Source organism: Loxodonta africana, chromosome 24, assembly GCF_030014295.1.
Source record: "Loxodonta africana isolate mLoxAfr1 chromosome 24, mLoxAfr1.hap2, whole genome shotgun sequence".
Lineage (NCBI taxonomy): Eukaryota > Metazoa > Chordata > Mammalia > Proboscidea > Elephantidae > Loxodonta > Loxodonta africana.
Window position 1 is genome coordinate 6,003,929 of NC_087365.1, and position 15,129 is coordinate 6,019,057.

At 42.6% G+C, this 15,129-nt stretch overlaps 1 protein-coding gene across 4 annotated transcripts in view; it reads right to left on the reverse strand.

Annotated features, from left to right (window-relative positions):
* Positions 1–1,391: 1,391 nt before the first annotated feature.
* KIZ (kizuna centrosomal protein) overlaps positions 1,392–15,129 on the reverse strand; it is a 153,533-nt gene continuing 139,795 nt past the window's right edge. For all 4 annotated transcript variants that reach the window (XM_064275720.1, XM_064275716.1, XM_064275717.1 and 1 more), the window contains 2 exons: positions 3,543–3,586; positions 1,392–1,546 (listed from right to left, as the gene is read on the reverse strand). In XM_064275720.1, the coding sequence (XP_064131790.1) occupies positions 1,443–1,546; positions 3,543–3,586 (148 nt within the window). In that variant the 3' untranslated portion in view covers positions 1,392–1,442. The remainder of the gene's footprint in view (positions 1,547–3,542; positions 3,587–15,129) is intronic.

A 15,129-nucleotide genomic window follows, 5' to 3' on the forward strand; every position in this document is an offset into this window, starting at 1 on the left:
CTTTCTTCTGTGTCTCTCCTCTTTTATCCGATACTTGTCATATAGAATTAGGACCCATCCTATCCCAGTATGACCTCATGTTAACATAACTGATAACATCTTCAAAGACCTATTTCCAAACAGGGTCACACCCACAGGTATAGGGATTAGGATTTTTAACATATCTTTTTGGGGGTATATAACTCAATCCATAGCAGCTAGTATCTCATTGTGGTTTTGATTTTCTTCTCTCTGACGGCTAAGGACACTGGTGGCCATTTGAATCAAAGGTAGTAATCTTTACAGAAGCAGGTTGCTACATCTTTCTCCCACAGAGTGGCTTGGGGGTTCGAACTGCGAAGCTTTCAGTTAGCAGCCAAGCACTTAACCACTGCACCACCTTCTGGATCCAAAAACAAACCAAACCCGTTGCCACCGAATCAATTCTGACTCATAGTGACCCTTTAGGGCAGAGTAGAGCTGCCTCATAGGGTTTCCAAGGCCGTAATCCTTATAGAAGCAGACTGCCACATCTTTCTCCTACGCAGTGGCTAGTGGGTTTGAAGTCCTTTTAGTTAGCAGCTAAGAGCTTAACCATTGCTCCACCAGGGCTCCTTTATATTCTGGATACGAGTCCCTTATTAGATATATGATTTGCAAACATTTTCTCCCATTCTGTGGGCTGTCTTTTCACGTTCTTGATGCACAGAAGTTTTAATTTTGATGAAGTCTAATTTATTTTTTTCCTTTTTGTTGTTAGTGATTTTGGTTGTCACAGCTAAGAAACTACTGCCTAATACAAGGTCATACAGATTTATGCCTACATTTCCTTGGAAGAGTTTTAGCTCTTACATTTAGGTCTTTGATCCATTCTGAGTTAATTTCTGTATACAGTATGACACAAAGGGCCAACTTCAATCTTCTGAATGTGACTATCCAGCTGTCCCGGCACCACCTGTTGAAAAGGCTATTCTTTCCCCATTGAATGGTCTTGGCACTCTTGTTGAAAATCATTTGACTATAACTGTGAGGGTTTATTTCTAGATTCTACACAGATCAATGGGATATTGAGTCAATTGAATCAATAATCAGTTGATCTATATATCTATTCTTGTACCAATACCACGTTGTTTTAATTACTGTAGCTTTGTAGTAAGTTTTCAAATAGGGAAGTGTGACTACTCCAACTGTGTTTTTTCTCTTTCAAGGTTGTTTTGGCTCTTCTGCTCCCTGGAATTTCGATGGGCACTGCATTCATCACCTTACTTTTTGATAACATGTAAAGTATATAGGGAGGTTCATATTCATGTCATGAAATTTCACTTAAACAGCAATGTGGTCCCAAGTTTTCACATTAAACTACAAAACTTAAAAAGATTTGCTTATTTTGGACCTCATATACAAACACAAGGTTTCAGTTTATATAAAGACTTTTTTTTATTTCCAACAGACATTACAGCTTATTAATCATAAAAATCATCAAAGTCATCAGTAGATGTATTATGGTTTCTAGGACGTAAAGCAGCTTCAATTTCTGAGTTGCTGTCATCAGACTCACCCCAGAAGGCTGGAAGACAAAACCAGACAGCCATTTAACATCTCTGCACTCTGATTGGTTCAGCTTAATTGTTTATGAAACAGCACAGCAAGACCGGCCAATTGGAGCAGTGGCCTACAAGAGGCCGAGCAGGGACACCACGATGCACCTGCACAGATACATGCAGACTGCCCGGCAATACTGGACTAATGTACGTACTTCACAATGAGTTCAACGCACTGTTGTGGAAAGCACTCTGCAGAATACTTCTTTTTCTGTTCTGTTGCACCCAGCTCTTTACTTAGGATGGAGGACTTAAAATAACGGTAAACACGGAAGCAGGGGCAGCTGGGGTTTTTTCCCAGGCCTGACGCCAGCCACCTCATCTCAGCTGCTCCTCCATTTTTATCTCCCTTTTTCTTTACAAGAGCAGAGAGGAGAAGGTAGGAACATGGTGGGGGAATAAACAGTGATACTTACCCTGAGACAAGGACCTGGATACATGTCATTAGTTGGGAGATGACCCCAGAAATGATGCGGAGGAGACTGGGGAAAGTGACGCAGGAAAGAGAGGAGGCCAATAATGGTGTGTTATGGAGCAGGTGCTGGCAATGGACAACTGGAGCTCAATCCTGCTGGGGACCCTCACCCTCTAAGACTGTGTGGGCACATCTCAAATTGCCCCGGCAAAGGGTAAGGAAGGGCGGTTATTTATCCACCAGCTCCTGTCCCTTGCTGGTTGAGGGTTGTTTGGGGCCATCACTGGCACTTTGGGCTGCCCTGTGAGGCTGAACATGCCCCTATGGCCAGAGAAAGCCTCAGGCAGAAGTACACAAAGAGCTAATATAGAAGGCTGTGGGCATATATGGGAACTGTGGCTGAGGTGACGTCCAGAGTGGCCTGACAGGATGTGGCGGGGACACGAAGAGCATCTGCTACACTGACAATCTACTAACATTGACTACTAACATCCACATAGCTCGACCTTCCAGCTCTGTGCTGCCTTCTTACACGTGACCCCATTTAGTCCTTGTACCACCCTGGTAAGGTAAGTATTAATATCTCCATTTTACTGCACAAACTGAGGCTTAGGGAAGTTAAGTAACCAGCCACATCCACAGCGTTAGTGCATGGCCAAGCCAGGAGGCCCACTCAGGTCATCTGACTCAAACCCATGCCCTCAACTACAACCCACTGGGGATGGGTGTGAAGGAGACAGGAGTAGGGAGAGTCCATGCTCAGCTAGGGACATGCCACAGTGTTTCTATGGAAGGAGGGATAGATTCCTCCTATGAACTGAGCCTTGATGGATAAGGAGGAGCTCACTGAGCAAAGCAGAAGGAACAGAACTTCTCAGAGAAGGGACAGCACGAGCAAAGGCACAGTGGTAGGTGTATCTGGAGAAAGCTGGTTGTGGCTAGACCCAAAGAGGGCAGGACCTGGAAAGTAGGGATGGGGCCAGACCATGAATGGAACATTTGGACTCTATCTTTCAGGTACTGGGGAGGCATAGGCAATTCTCAAGTAGGAAGGTAGGATGGTTGAGTCAGGGTGCAGGTGCTGGTGGCCAGGTGGAGGATACCTAGAAGTTGAGAAAGTGCTGGATGTGAGGACAAGAGTCTACTGCAAGAGCCCTGTCGTGTCACGAGCGGTGGGTATTAGCAGTAAGAGTGGGGTGAGAGGCAAAAAACATTCTGTAGGTAGAATAAACTGGTCTTGGTAATCAATCAGATGTGGAGTTAGGATTTACTTCATACCTGAAACTAAAATGCCAAGTACCTGTGGCCTGTTGCACACATGTGTACTCGGGTCACAGACCCCGCTTACTGGTGATGATATCTCAAGAAGCCAGGAAGCTGAGCCCCTCAGAGACTAAGATTGCCCCAGAGAGCCACAAGAGCTGCTCCTTTGATTACAGACATGCTTTGAATCCCTTATATGAGGGAGCAGACAACAAACAAACGTCTCCAACAACTCATCTGTTAAAGTATAAAATGAAAATCTGGTCTCCAATTATTTCCCTTACCTTTAGATTTTAAGTTGGTAGTTGGTTTCCTTCCGTTCTCATGCCTGTAAAATAAAGAAATGGCCTCAGTCCTGGAGAAAAAATGAAAATCAGACTAACATTTTCACAACGAGCACATGAGAGATGGAGCACATGTTGTCCACTAAAAGCCCGGCAACTTTACATTCATCCTCCAAGTTTTAAAGTCAAAAGAAGATGTCAGGACCTGCGTTGGTGTGAGGGTGTCCCTGCCTGACAGCGCCACCACTGGCCCCATGTGCACCCGCCCCGACAGCTGTGTGGGGGACGCAGCCAGCGCTCAGCACCCGGCTCCTCCATGAGTCCCCATGCACTGGGCTGCTGCCAGAAAACAGTCACTGGGGCTTGGAGGGGGAGGACCCGTTTCATTTAACAATCCTCTGAACACCACTAAAGTACAATGCTTTAGCACTTTTAGACAAGTTAAAAGTGAAATATCTTAAGTAGGGAATTCAAGACGTTAGAATGCAAGGATGAGAATGTTGGCTAGTAGACAGGTTTTCCGAGTGGGCCCTTTCAGGAGTTCTGCAATTGTAAAGAGATTGAAAGTGCCCTCTGGGAGCATCGTTCAAATTTTTTACTATACTTAAACTCTTTAAGGTTCACACTGAACGGTCAAAGGGAATATTTAAAAAGAAGATATTACGTGTGGATGGCTTGATATTTTGGTGCGCTTTCTCAAGTTTCTGCCAAATATTAGCCTGCAGATGCCATGCTTCCAATGGCATGCCCCCTGTGCTGCCTGCACTGCCCTCCCCATGGGTCGGGACTCTGGTCCCCTGGATGCAGGTAAGTCTGTGAATTCATCATGTCTATCCTTTTTTTTATCCTTTTGGGCCAAGTATGGTAAGATGTTTGTTTACCTGTATTTTATTGACTATGCAAAGGCATTTGACCATGGGATCATAAGAAATTATGGATGACATTGCGAAGAATAGGAATTCCAGAACACTTAATTGTGCTCATGTGGAACCTGTGCTCAGACCAAGAGGCAGGCAGTTGTTCAAACAGGATAAGGGGATACTGCGTGGTTTAAAATCAGGAAGGTGTGTGTCAGCATTGTATCCTTTCACCATACTTATGGAATCTACATGCTGAGCAAATAATCTGAGAAGCTGAACTATATGAAGAAACAGGCGGCATCAAGATTGGAGGAAGACTCGTTAACAGCCTGTGTTATGCAGGTGACACAACCTTGCTTGCTGAAAGTGAAGAGGACTTGAAGCACTTACTGATAAAGATCAAAGACTACAGTCTTCAGTATGGATTACACCTCACCATAAGGAAAACAAAAATCCTCACAACTGGACCAATAAGCAATATCATGATAAATGGAGGAAAGATAGTTGTCAAGGATTTCATTTTACTTGGACCCACAATCAACACCCATGGAAGCAGCAGTCAGGAAATCAAACGATGCACAGTACTGCGTAAATCTGCTGCAAAAGACCTCTTTAAAGTATTGAAAAGCAAAGATGTCACTTTGAGGACTAAGGTGCCCTGACCTGAGCCATGATATTTGCAATCACCTCATATGCATGTGAAAGATGGACAATGAATAAAGAAGACCGAAGAAGAATTGATGCCTTTGAATTATGGTGGTGGTGAAGAATACTAAATATACCATGGACTGCCAGAAGAACGAACAAGCCTGTCTTGGAAGGAGTACAGCCAGAGTGCTCCTTGGAAGTGAAGATGGTGAGACTTCATCTCACATATTTTGGATATGTTATTGGGAGGGACCAGTTCCTGGAGAAGGACATCATGCTTGGTAATGTAGAGGGTCAGCGAAAAAGAGGAAGATCCTTGATGAGATGGAGTGACACAGTTGCTACAACAATGGGCTTAAACATAGCAATGATTATGAGGATGGCGCAGGACTGGGCAATGCTTCGCTCTGTTGTACAAAGGGTTGTTATGAGTCAGAACTGACTTGATGGCACCTAACAACAACAATGTGATAAACCTATGGCTTAAAAATCTGTCTTTGGCCATAACAGCAAAACAACAACCCATTGCTGTCGAGCCGATTCCAACTCACAGCGACCCTATAGGACAGAGCAGAACTGCCTCATGGGGTTCCCAAGGAGCGGCTGCCAGCCCTTTGGTTAGCAGCCAAGCTCTTAACCACTGTGCCACCAGGGCTCTTTGGCCACAGTTACTGTAATTTACATTTTATTTTAAACATTACTTTTTTCATTAAAATAAGCTCCACTAAGGTATCATTTTCTAGGCTCAGTATCTGTCAAGACCCCCTTTAAACTCAGCATGTTTATCTGCCATGATCAAGTCTTGGCCTGTGGTCATTTCTCCATGAGGATTGGAAGCCCCTCAGACCATCTGAAAGGGCCCTACCATTACTGACGGTCACAGAAGCTGAAGTAAGGTAGGCGTTAGTGTTGTCAGCCCACAAGAAATCATCTTACATAAAGTGCACACATGTGTATGCATACACACACACACACACACACACACACACACACACACACAGATATCTACCCACCTCCCATTACAAGAGGACACTGGGCTACATACTGGGGGAAAGGTGGATTATCAAAAGGTTGCAGAAGTTGGGGAAAAAGTGAGACTCCTGCTGGCTGGAGTGACTGACAGCATGGGAGTGGGCAAGCTGTGTGGCTGTAGATCCCTGAGGAAGCAGGGCACCCCTGGACTTTGCTTTGCAAGACAAAGGACTTCATAGGCTGGGACTGACAGGTAGCATGTGGTGCAATGGGGCGGTAGGAAGACCTTGATATGAGCAAGGGCACAGAGGCTGATGTAACCTCAAGGCCTGGTCCCCAGAGCCCAGGCCACTTCTCTGAGCTCCAGAAACATGTCCAACTCCCACTTGGCTGCCTCCAAGTGCCTCAGAGTCCATATACCTATCTACCACCAAACTCATAATCTGCTCCCTCCAAGCGGGGTCCCTCCCCTGCCAAACCAAGTCCTTCCTCCTTTCTCAGCAAGTGGCACCCCATTCCGCCAGTCCCCTTCTCCACTCCTTGCCCCTCCCCCACCCAATCAGGCCATAGTCCTGCCAAGTTTACCTCCCAACATCCTTCACTATTTCTGTCAGTGCCGGCACCCACCCTAGTCAGTGCTACTGGCATCTCCTGCTGGATCTCTGCAACAGCCTCCTAACCAGTGGCCTCATATCCATCTTTCCTTACAGACCATTTTTCACTCAACAGCAAGTGCAAGCTTTTCAAAACCGAAATCTAATCATTGCTTCATTTTCTTGCTTAAAAATCTTCAATGCCTTCCCATTGCTTTGGCACAAAAATCTAAATCCTGAACAGGGCCTCCAAGATTGATCCCCTAGACAGGGTTAGCCCTCCACATTTCTATCCCTTCACTCCTCCCTCTCCCCCTACTTAGTTGTCAGTGGTTGTTTACATCCATTTGTGTGACTAACTGATGAATGACTCTTCCCCCTCTAGATGGTAAGCTCCACGAGGGAGCTACCATGCCAGTTTCAGCTCACCTGAGCAACCAGTGCTCAGCACTTGGTAAGTGCTCAATGATTACGTGGAATGACTAAATGGACCTCACTAAGCACAGGGCCTTGCTTAAAGATACTCGATCAATACTTGATGATACATTATTTGATTTGCACATTTCTATTTAATATGTGGAGCCCTGGTGGCAGTGGTTAAGTGCTCAGCTGCTAACTGAAAGATTGGCAGTTCGAACCTATCAGCAGCTCCACTGGAGAAAGATGTGATTTACAGCCTTGGAAACCCTATGGGGCAGTTCTATAGGGTCGCTACGAGTTGGAATCGACTTGACAGCAATGGGTTTGGTTTTGGCACTTAATATGTGACTTAGAACCAGGTTGTTCACATTTCTTTGGCTTCCCTGCTGGCAAAAAGGAAAAGAAAAAGCCACACTCAAGGCTGGAAACATCACCACGTGAAAACCACGTATGTAAGCAAGTGTTAGTAGTCATTCAACTCATCAAAAGCAAGTCAGCAGGCACTTTTGAACCCCACTGTGAAGGTGACCCACAAGAGCGTTTAAAGAGACCTTTATTTTCTGCACAGGCAAGTGGGAAGTCCTGAAGCCACGTCTCCATGAGGCCACTTGAGCCTGTATGTCCTGTGGTTACATAGCTCAGCTCTGAGAACATTTAAGCCACAGGGAGTCAGTGAACAACCCAGCAAAATGTAAATTGTGTAATGGATTCTTAATTATCCATCTTACTAGTTTTCTTAGAAGAAACACATTGCAGAACTAAGGGCATATCGTTCAACCGCTGAGAAAGGTGGAGGAGGCTTCTAAGGGCTTCCTATCCCACCCTCATACCTTAGGGCCAATTGTTTTCCCCATGGGAAGCCACCTCTGAAGCTTAAATGAAATTCCACTTGACACTGTGATTAAGGACTGGTTTTTATCACACACTATCTTAGGGCCCCTGTGCTCTCCCTGGTTCACACCTGATGTATAAAGCTAAGACAAGGCCAGTGGGGATGGCAGGAGAACTTTTTGCAGAGCACTGGATAGAGCCAACTTGTTTAGCTACTACAGTAAGCCAGAGAAGAATAAGAATAAACACAATTCTGAAAACATAAGAAACAGAAGAGCTAAGGTTATAGGCCACAGAATATGGTCACCAGACCCCATCACACGTGCTTGGAATCATACTGCCTAATCCTCTGAGACCACAAAAGCAACACTTCTGTCTTGTAAAGCTGGGGTCGGCAACGTTAACTGGAAAGAGCCAGAGCGGAAATATTTTAGAGGCTTTGTGGGCCATGCGGTCTCTGAACAACCACTCACCTCTGCGGCTGTAGCAACAAGAAAACTAATGGGCATCGCTGTGTGTCAGCTAAACTTTACTATACACTCTAAAATTTGAATTTCATATACTTTCATCTGTCATGAAACATTTTGCCTCAACCACTTAAAAACCCATGTACCATTCTTTGTTCTTGGGCTGGTATGGAAGCAGACAGTGGGCCGGACTTGGCCTGAGGACCACGGATTGCCAGCTCTGTTGACAGGCACTGCCGAGGCATGATGCACTTGCTGTAATTCAAAAAGCCCGTTTCCCCCACACGGTCTTTCACGGGCAACTCTTTGAACCCAAGATAGTAAAATTGGTTTTTTCCATAGAAGTTTACAATTAGACTGGAGGTTCTAGTACTTCAAATATACCGCTTTCACACGGATACACAACTGATTGTGTAAACTAAATGATCTCTGAAGAACTTTCCATTAGGTTTGGTAATTTTTCCCAATTGTGTAATAAAAACATGAACACACAATTATTAACGTGCCACCTTGGCTTTACATATATCTTCCCTCTGTCTATCCATCTGGCCATCTTATTTTTTGACACATTTTGGTAATTGTTTCTAAGTTCCCCTGCTACTGATAAACAAGACAAAGACAGTTCTTATCGAAGTTACTTTTGTTCTCATCCTTGTGAAACTTGAAAAGTTACGGTTGGCCAGGACCTTGACGGAACAGGTTTTACCTTAAGAACAGCACCTGGCACAAAGTGACCATCGTATATATGTAACCATGATGATGCAGCGTACTAAGGAAAGCAGTAGAAATTACATGTGTCAAGTAACTGTCCATTTTATGTGACCACGAGGCTCATGTAGATAGAAATAGTCTCATAAGCTGCTGAAAGTAGTCACTAATTGCTGAATTTTACTAATCAAGATAGCATGGAACACTTATGAAGATCTTTTCATAAACAACTAAAGGCAACATAAATACAAAAGTCGATGGCAAGTCTCTTCAATAACTCGTGCTGGCAAAACTGGATTCCACAGGCAGAAAAATGAAACAAGATCCATACCTCACGCCATATACAAAAACTAATTCAAAATGGATCAAAGACTTAAATATTAAATCTAAAACCATAAAGTACTTGGAAGAAAATATAGGAGCAAAGCTTTGGGACCTAATATTTTTCAGTGATAATCAAACACAACAATGAAGGCACAAGCAATGGAAAACGAAATAGATAACTAGGACCTCATAAAAGGTAAATACTTAAGTTCATCCAAAGACTTTATCACACAATAACAACAACAACAACAAAAAACAACCTAAGTGCCCATGAACAGATGAATGGATAAACAAACTATGGTACATACACACAATGGAATACTATGGCAATGATAAAGTACAATGATTAATCTGGGAAACATCTCACAACATGGATGAATCTGGAGGGCATTATGTTGAGTGAAATAAGTCAGTAACAAAAGGCCAAATGCTGTATGAGACCACTATTATAAAAACTTATGAAAAGGTTTATGCACAGAAAGAAAAAATCTTTGATGGTTATAAGGGAGGGGAGGAGTGGGGAGGGAAAAATACTAACTAGACAATTGACTGGCGCTGGGTTGGGTTTAGACAGCAGGTAAGTGATAACTTTGGTGAAGACTCAGCACACAATACTGGGGAAGTATCAGTATAACTTAACCAAGGCAAAGTCATAGAAGCTTCATAGACACATTCAAACTCCCTGAGGGACTGAGTTACTAGGCTGAGGGCTGGGGAACATGGTCTTGGGGGACATCTAGCTCAACTGGCATCACATAGTTTATATACAAAATGTTCTACATCCTACTTTGGCGAGTAACATCTGGGGTCTTAAAAGCTTGTGAGTGGTCATCTAAGATAAGTCTACTGTTCCCACCCAGTCTGTAGCAAGGGAGAATGAAGAAAACTAAGGACATAAGGGAAAGATTAGCCCAAAGGACGAATGGGCGACAATTACCATAGCTGCCACCAGACTGAGTCCAGCACAACTAGATGGTACCCAGCTACTATCACCAACTGCTCTGACAGGTATCACAATAGAGGGTCATGGATAGAGCTGGAAAAAAATGTAGAACAAAATTCAAACTCAGAAAAAAAACCAGACTTACTGGTCTAACAGAGACTAGAGAAACCTTGAGAGTATGGCTCCCTGGACACCCTTTTAACTCAGTACTGAAGTCACTTCTGAGGTTCATCCTTCAGCCAGAGATTACCCACTGCATTGGCCAGGCCTATAAGACAAACAGAAACCCTGGTAGCATAGTGGTTAAGTGCTACGGCTGCTAACCAAGAGGTCGGCAGTTGAAATCTGCCAGGTGCTCCTTGGAAACTCTATGGGGCAGCTCTACTCTGTCCTATAGGGTCGCTATGAGTCGGAATCGACTCGACGGCAGTGGGTTTGGTTTGGTTTGGATAAGACAAACAATAATAAATGTAGCTCAACCACATACATGAGTCTAAATGAGCACATCAGACCAGGAGCAAGGATGAAAAGGCAGGAGGAACAGGAAAGCTGGAATAATGGAAATGGGAAACCCAAGGTTGAGAAGAGGAGAGTGTTAACATGACTCGGGGTTGCAAAACAATATACGTATTGTTTAATGAGAAACTAAATTTGCTCTGTAAACTTTGACCTAAAGTACAATTTAAAAAAACAAAAAGTCAGGTGCTTGTACTAACAGAGATCATGAAGAGGGCCGCCTGGTGTGAGCAGTGATGCAGAGGGAGAGGTACAGGCCGAAAGTTCTGTGGATTCTGCAGTTCCAAAAATTTGGACTTTCTGCAATCCTACCAACTCCAGCTCTCTTTCCCTACCAAAATATGCAGGTCTAAATTGTGACAAAACTCTACCATGCTTCCTGAATTAGACCAAATAAAAATAATATTGTCAATTAAAAAAAAAAAAAAGACTATCAAAAGAGTACAGAGTAAACTACAGACTGGGAAAAAATCTTTGGGAACGATATAACTGATAAGGGTCTAATATCTAAAATACGTACGAAACTTCTACAACTTAAAAACAAAAAGACAAATAACCTAATCAAAAACTGCACAAAGGACGTGAACAGACGCTTCTCCAAAGAGGATACTCAAATTGCCAAAAGACACATGAAAAGATGCTTAATGTCATCAGCCATCAGAGAAGCAAATCGAAAAGACAATGAGATACCATTTCACTCCCACTATGAGTTGGAATCGACTCAAAGGCAACAGGTTTTAGTTTTTTTTTTTTAAGGATAGCTTAAGATAAACAAAAAAACAGAAAAAGACAAGTGTTGGAGGAGATTTGGAGAAACTCGAACCCTCATCCATTGCTGGTGGGAATGCAAAATGGTACAGCTATTATGGAAAATAGTCTGGTGGATCCTCAAAAAACTGGGTGTAGAGTTGCCATATAACCCAACAATTCCATTTCTAGGTATATACCCTAGGAATCTAATACAAATGACACAAACACGCACATCTATGTTCACTGCAGCACTATTTTATCTTATTTTTAAGTTTTTATTTATTGTGTTGTTGAGATTATATGCAGCAAAATATACAATTCAACAGTTTCCACATGTATAATTAAGTTACATTGATTAAATTCTTTGTATTGTGCAACCATTCTCACCCTACTTCTCTAAGTTGTTCCACCCCCATTAACATAAGCTCACTGCCCACTAAGGTTCCTATCTAATCTTTTGAGTTGCTGTTGTCAATTTGATCCCATACAAATAGTTCTTAAAAGAGCATGGAAAGACTCGACGGGACTGGGTTTTGGTTTAAAAGAGCAAAATGCTCAAGGCAGACATTTTTAACTACTTAAACTAAACTATCGTTTGGTTTTAAGAAGACTTCAGGGGATATTTTTGGTTTAAGGTTTAAAGATTATCTCCAGGCAAGTTTCAGGGGTCTCCATGGAAACCCTGGTGGCATAGTAAAGAGCTAAGGCTGCTAATCAAAAGGTCAGCAGTTCAAATCTACCAGGTACTCCTTGGAAACCCTAGGGCAAGTTCTACTCTGTCCTATAGGGTCACTATGAGTCAGAACTGACTTGATGGCAGAGGGTTGGGTTTGTTTTTTTTTCATGGCTCCGGAAAGTATGGAGTCTATGAGAATTTTAAATTCTGTTCTGCATCTTCCCCTTTTGATCAGAATTCTTCTATATAACCTTTGATCAAAATGTTCAGTAATGGTAGCTGGGCACCAACCATTTCTTCTGGTCTCATGGCAAAGGAGGCAGTTGTTCATGGAGGCAATTAGCCACACATTCCATATCCTTCTCCTATCCCTGACTCTCCTTTTTTCTTTGTTGTTCCAGGTGAGTAGAGACCAATTGTGCCTTGTATGGCTGCTTGCAAGCTTCTCCCCAGCCCCCCTCCACCATTTTATTTCCAATTTTTTTAATTTAAAAATTATAACAAACTTTTCATTCCACTTATTTTTTGCTTATATTTGATGACAAGTGGTACTGTTTTTCTATTTGGGGTCATGATAAAAAATTTTTCTTTTCAAATACATTTAAGCGAGAAAAGGTTTTGGTTTTAATGGAAGTATTAGGAAATAAAATGTTATGCTGTCAATACGGTCATAGGTCATGTCAATACGGCAGATATCATGCAATGTTTATTTATTTAATCTTTACTTGACACTTAGAAAAACATATTCACCTTCCAGTCTGGAGTTCATTCTATACATGCTATCTGTAAAGGCACCATATGAGTGGCTTTTGTGCATCAGGTCCTAGATGCATGCACTCTTCTGTTCAGCTGTGAGGTAATGAGGGGGAAATATTCTGATTCCCTTTTCTATGGAAATTCATAAGGGACTAAGCAAATTTCAGAGAACATGGCATGACTTACAGTTCACATAACTCAGACATTTATTTACCACTTTCAGATTTTTTTTGACATACGTATTTTCTGGGGAACCCGGGCTAAGATATATATTACCTTCTAAGTTTGGCTAACCTAATCCTCTATTTAAAAAACTCTACACTAAACCTTGGCACTTAGTTCTTTTTATCAAACTCTACTTTTTTTTTTTCTTTTACTGGGCTTTAGGTGAAGGCTTACAGAGAAAATTAGTTTCTCATTTAATAATTAATACACATAGTGTTTTGTGATACTGGTTGCCAACCTCATGACATGTCAACACTCTCCCCTTTTTGACCTTGGGTTCCCCACTTCCTTTGGTCCAGCTTTCCTGTCCCCTCCTGCCTTCTTGTCTTTGCCCCTGGGCTTGCATGCCCATTTAGTCCTGTATACACGGTCGAGCTATATCTATTATCGTTTGTTTTATGGGCCTGCCTAGCCTTTGACTGAAGGGTGAACCTCAGAAGTGACTTTAGTGCTGAGTTAAAAGCGTGTTTGGAGGCCATACTGTCAGGGTTTCTCTAGTCTCTGTCAGACCAGTAAGTCTGGTCTTTTTTTGAGTTTGAATTTTGTTATACATTTTTCTCTCACTCTGTCCAGGACTGCTTGCAAGCAAGCTTTTAAAACCCCAGGCACTATGCAATGAACTGGGAGGTAGAACAGAAGCACGAAACACGTTAATAGGCCATTAACTGGGATGTCCCATGAAACCATGACCCTAAACATCCAAACTAAGGAACCAAATCCTATGAGCTCTTGTGTTGTACATAAGCAACCTCAGGTGCTACTTCTTTTTTTGTCATTGTTGTAAATGCATTTATCACACAACTTTTGCCAATTTAACTTTTTACAGGTGTACAACTTGTTGACAGCACATACAAAAATCGGCTGTGCAACTCTACTCCTAATCAGTGTGATTTTTCTGTCACTGTAAACCGAAACTCAGTACTCCACAAGCAGTGACCTCCCGCACCCCTCCCTCTTGCCTTGGGAACCACTAATAAACTTTGGTCACTATACATTTGCCTTTTATTGTCTTTTTATATACAAGTGAGGTCATACAATATTTGTCCTTTTGTGATTGACTTATTTCACTCAGCATGTCTTCAACCTCCATCGATACTGCAGCACGTATCAAGACTTCATTTCTCCCACTGGCTGAGCAGTATTCCATTGTGTGTACGTACCACATTTTTTGTATCCATTCATCTGTCGATGGGCATTTAGGGTGTTGCCACCTTTTGGCTATTGTGAGCAATGCTGCAATGAACACTGGTGTACAAGTCTCTGAGTCCCTGCTTTCAAGTCCTTTGCAGCACTATTTACAATACCAAAAAGAAGAAAACCACCTAAGTGGCCATTAGCAGATGAATGGGTAAGTAAAATGTGATGGTGTTGTATGTGCCGCTGAGTCAATTCTGACTCACAGTGACCCCACAGGACAGAGTAGAACTGCCCCATAGGGTTTCCAAGGCTGTAATCCTTATGGTAACAGACTGCTACATCTCTCTCCTGCAGAGCAGCTGGTGGGCTCGAACTGCCAACCTCTGGATAAGCAGCCAAGCTCTTAACCACTGTACTACCAGGGCTCCTTATAAAATGTGGTATGTATACATTTGTGTGTAAAATTTGGTACATGCATATAATGGAATACTAAAAAAAAACCTCAGTGATAAGTTAGTTCGCAAAATATCTTACAACATGGATGAACCTGGAGGACGTTGTGTTGAGCGAAATAAGCCAATCACAAAAATACACATATTATATGTTCCCACTTTTATGAAATGACATGAATAGGTAAATGTATGGAAACTTATGCTCATCAGTGGTACCAGGGATGGGGGGAGTCACTATCTAGATAACAGGCACTTGTTATTTTTGGTGACGTGAAGGGTAACACCAAGAGCCTGACAAAAGTTAAACGA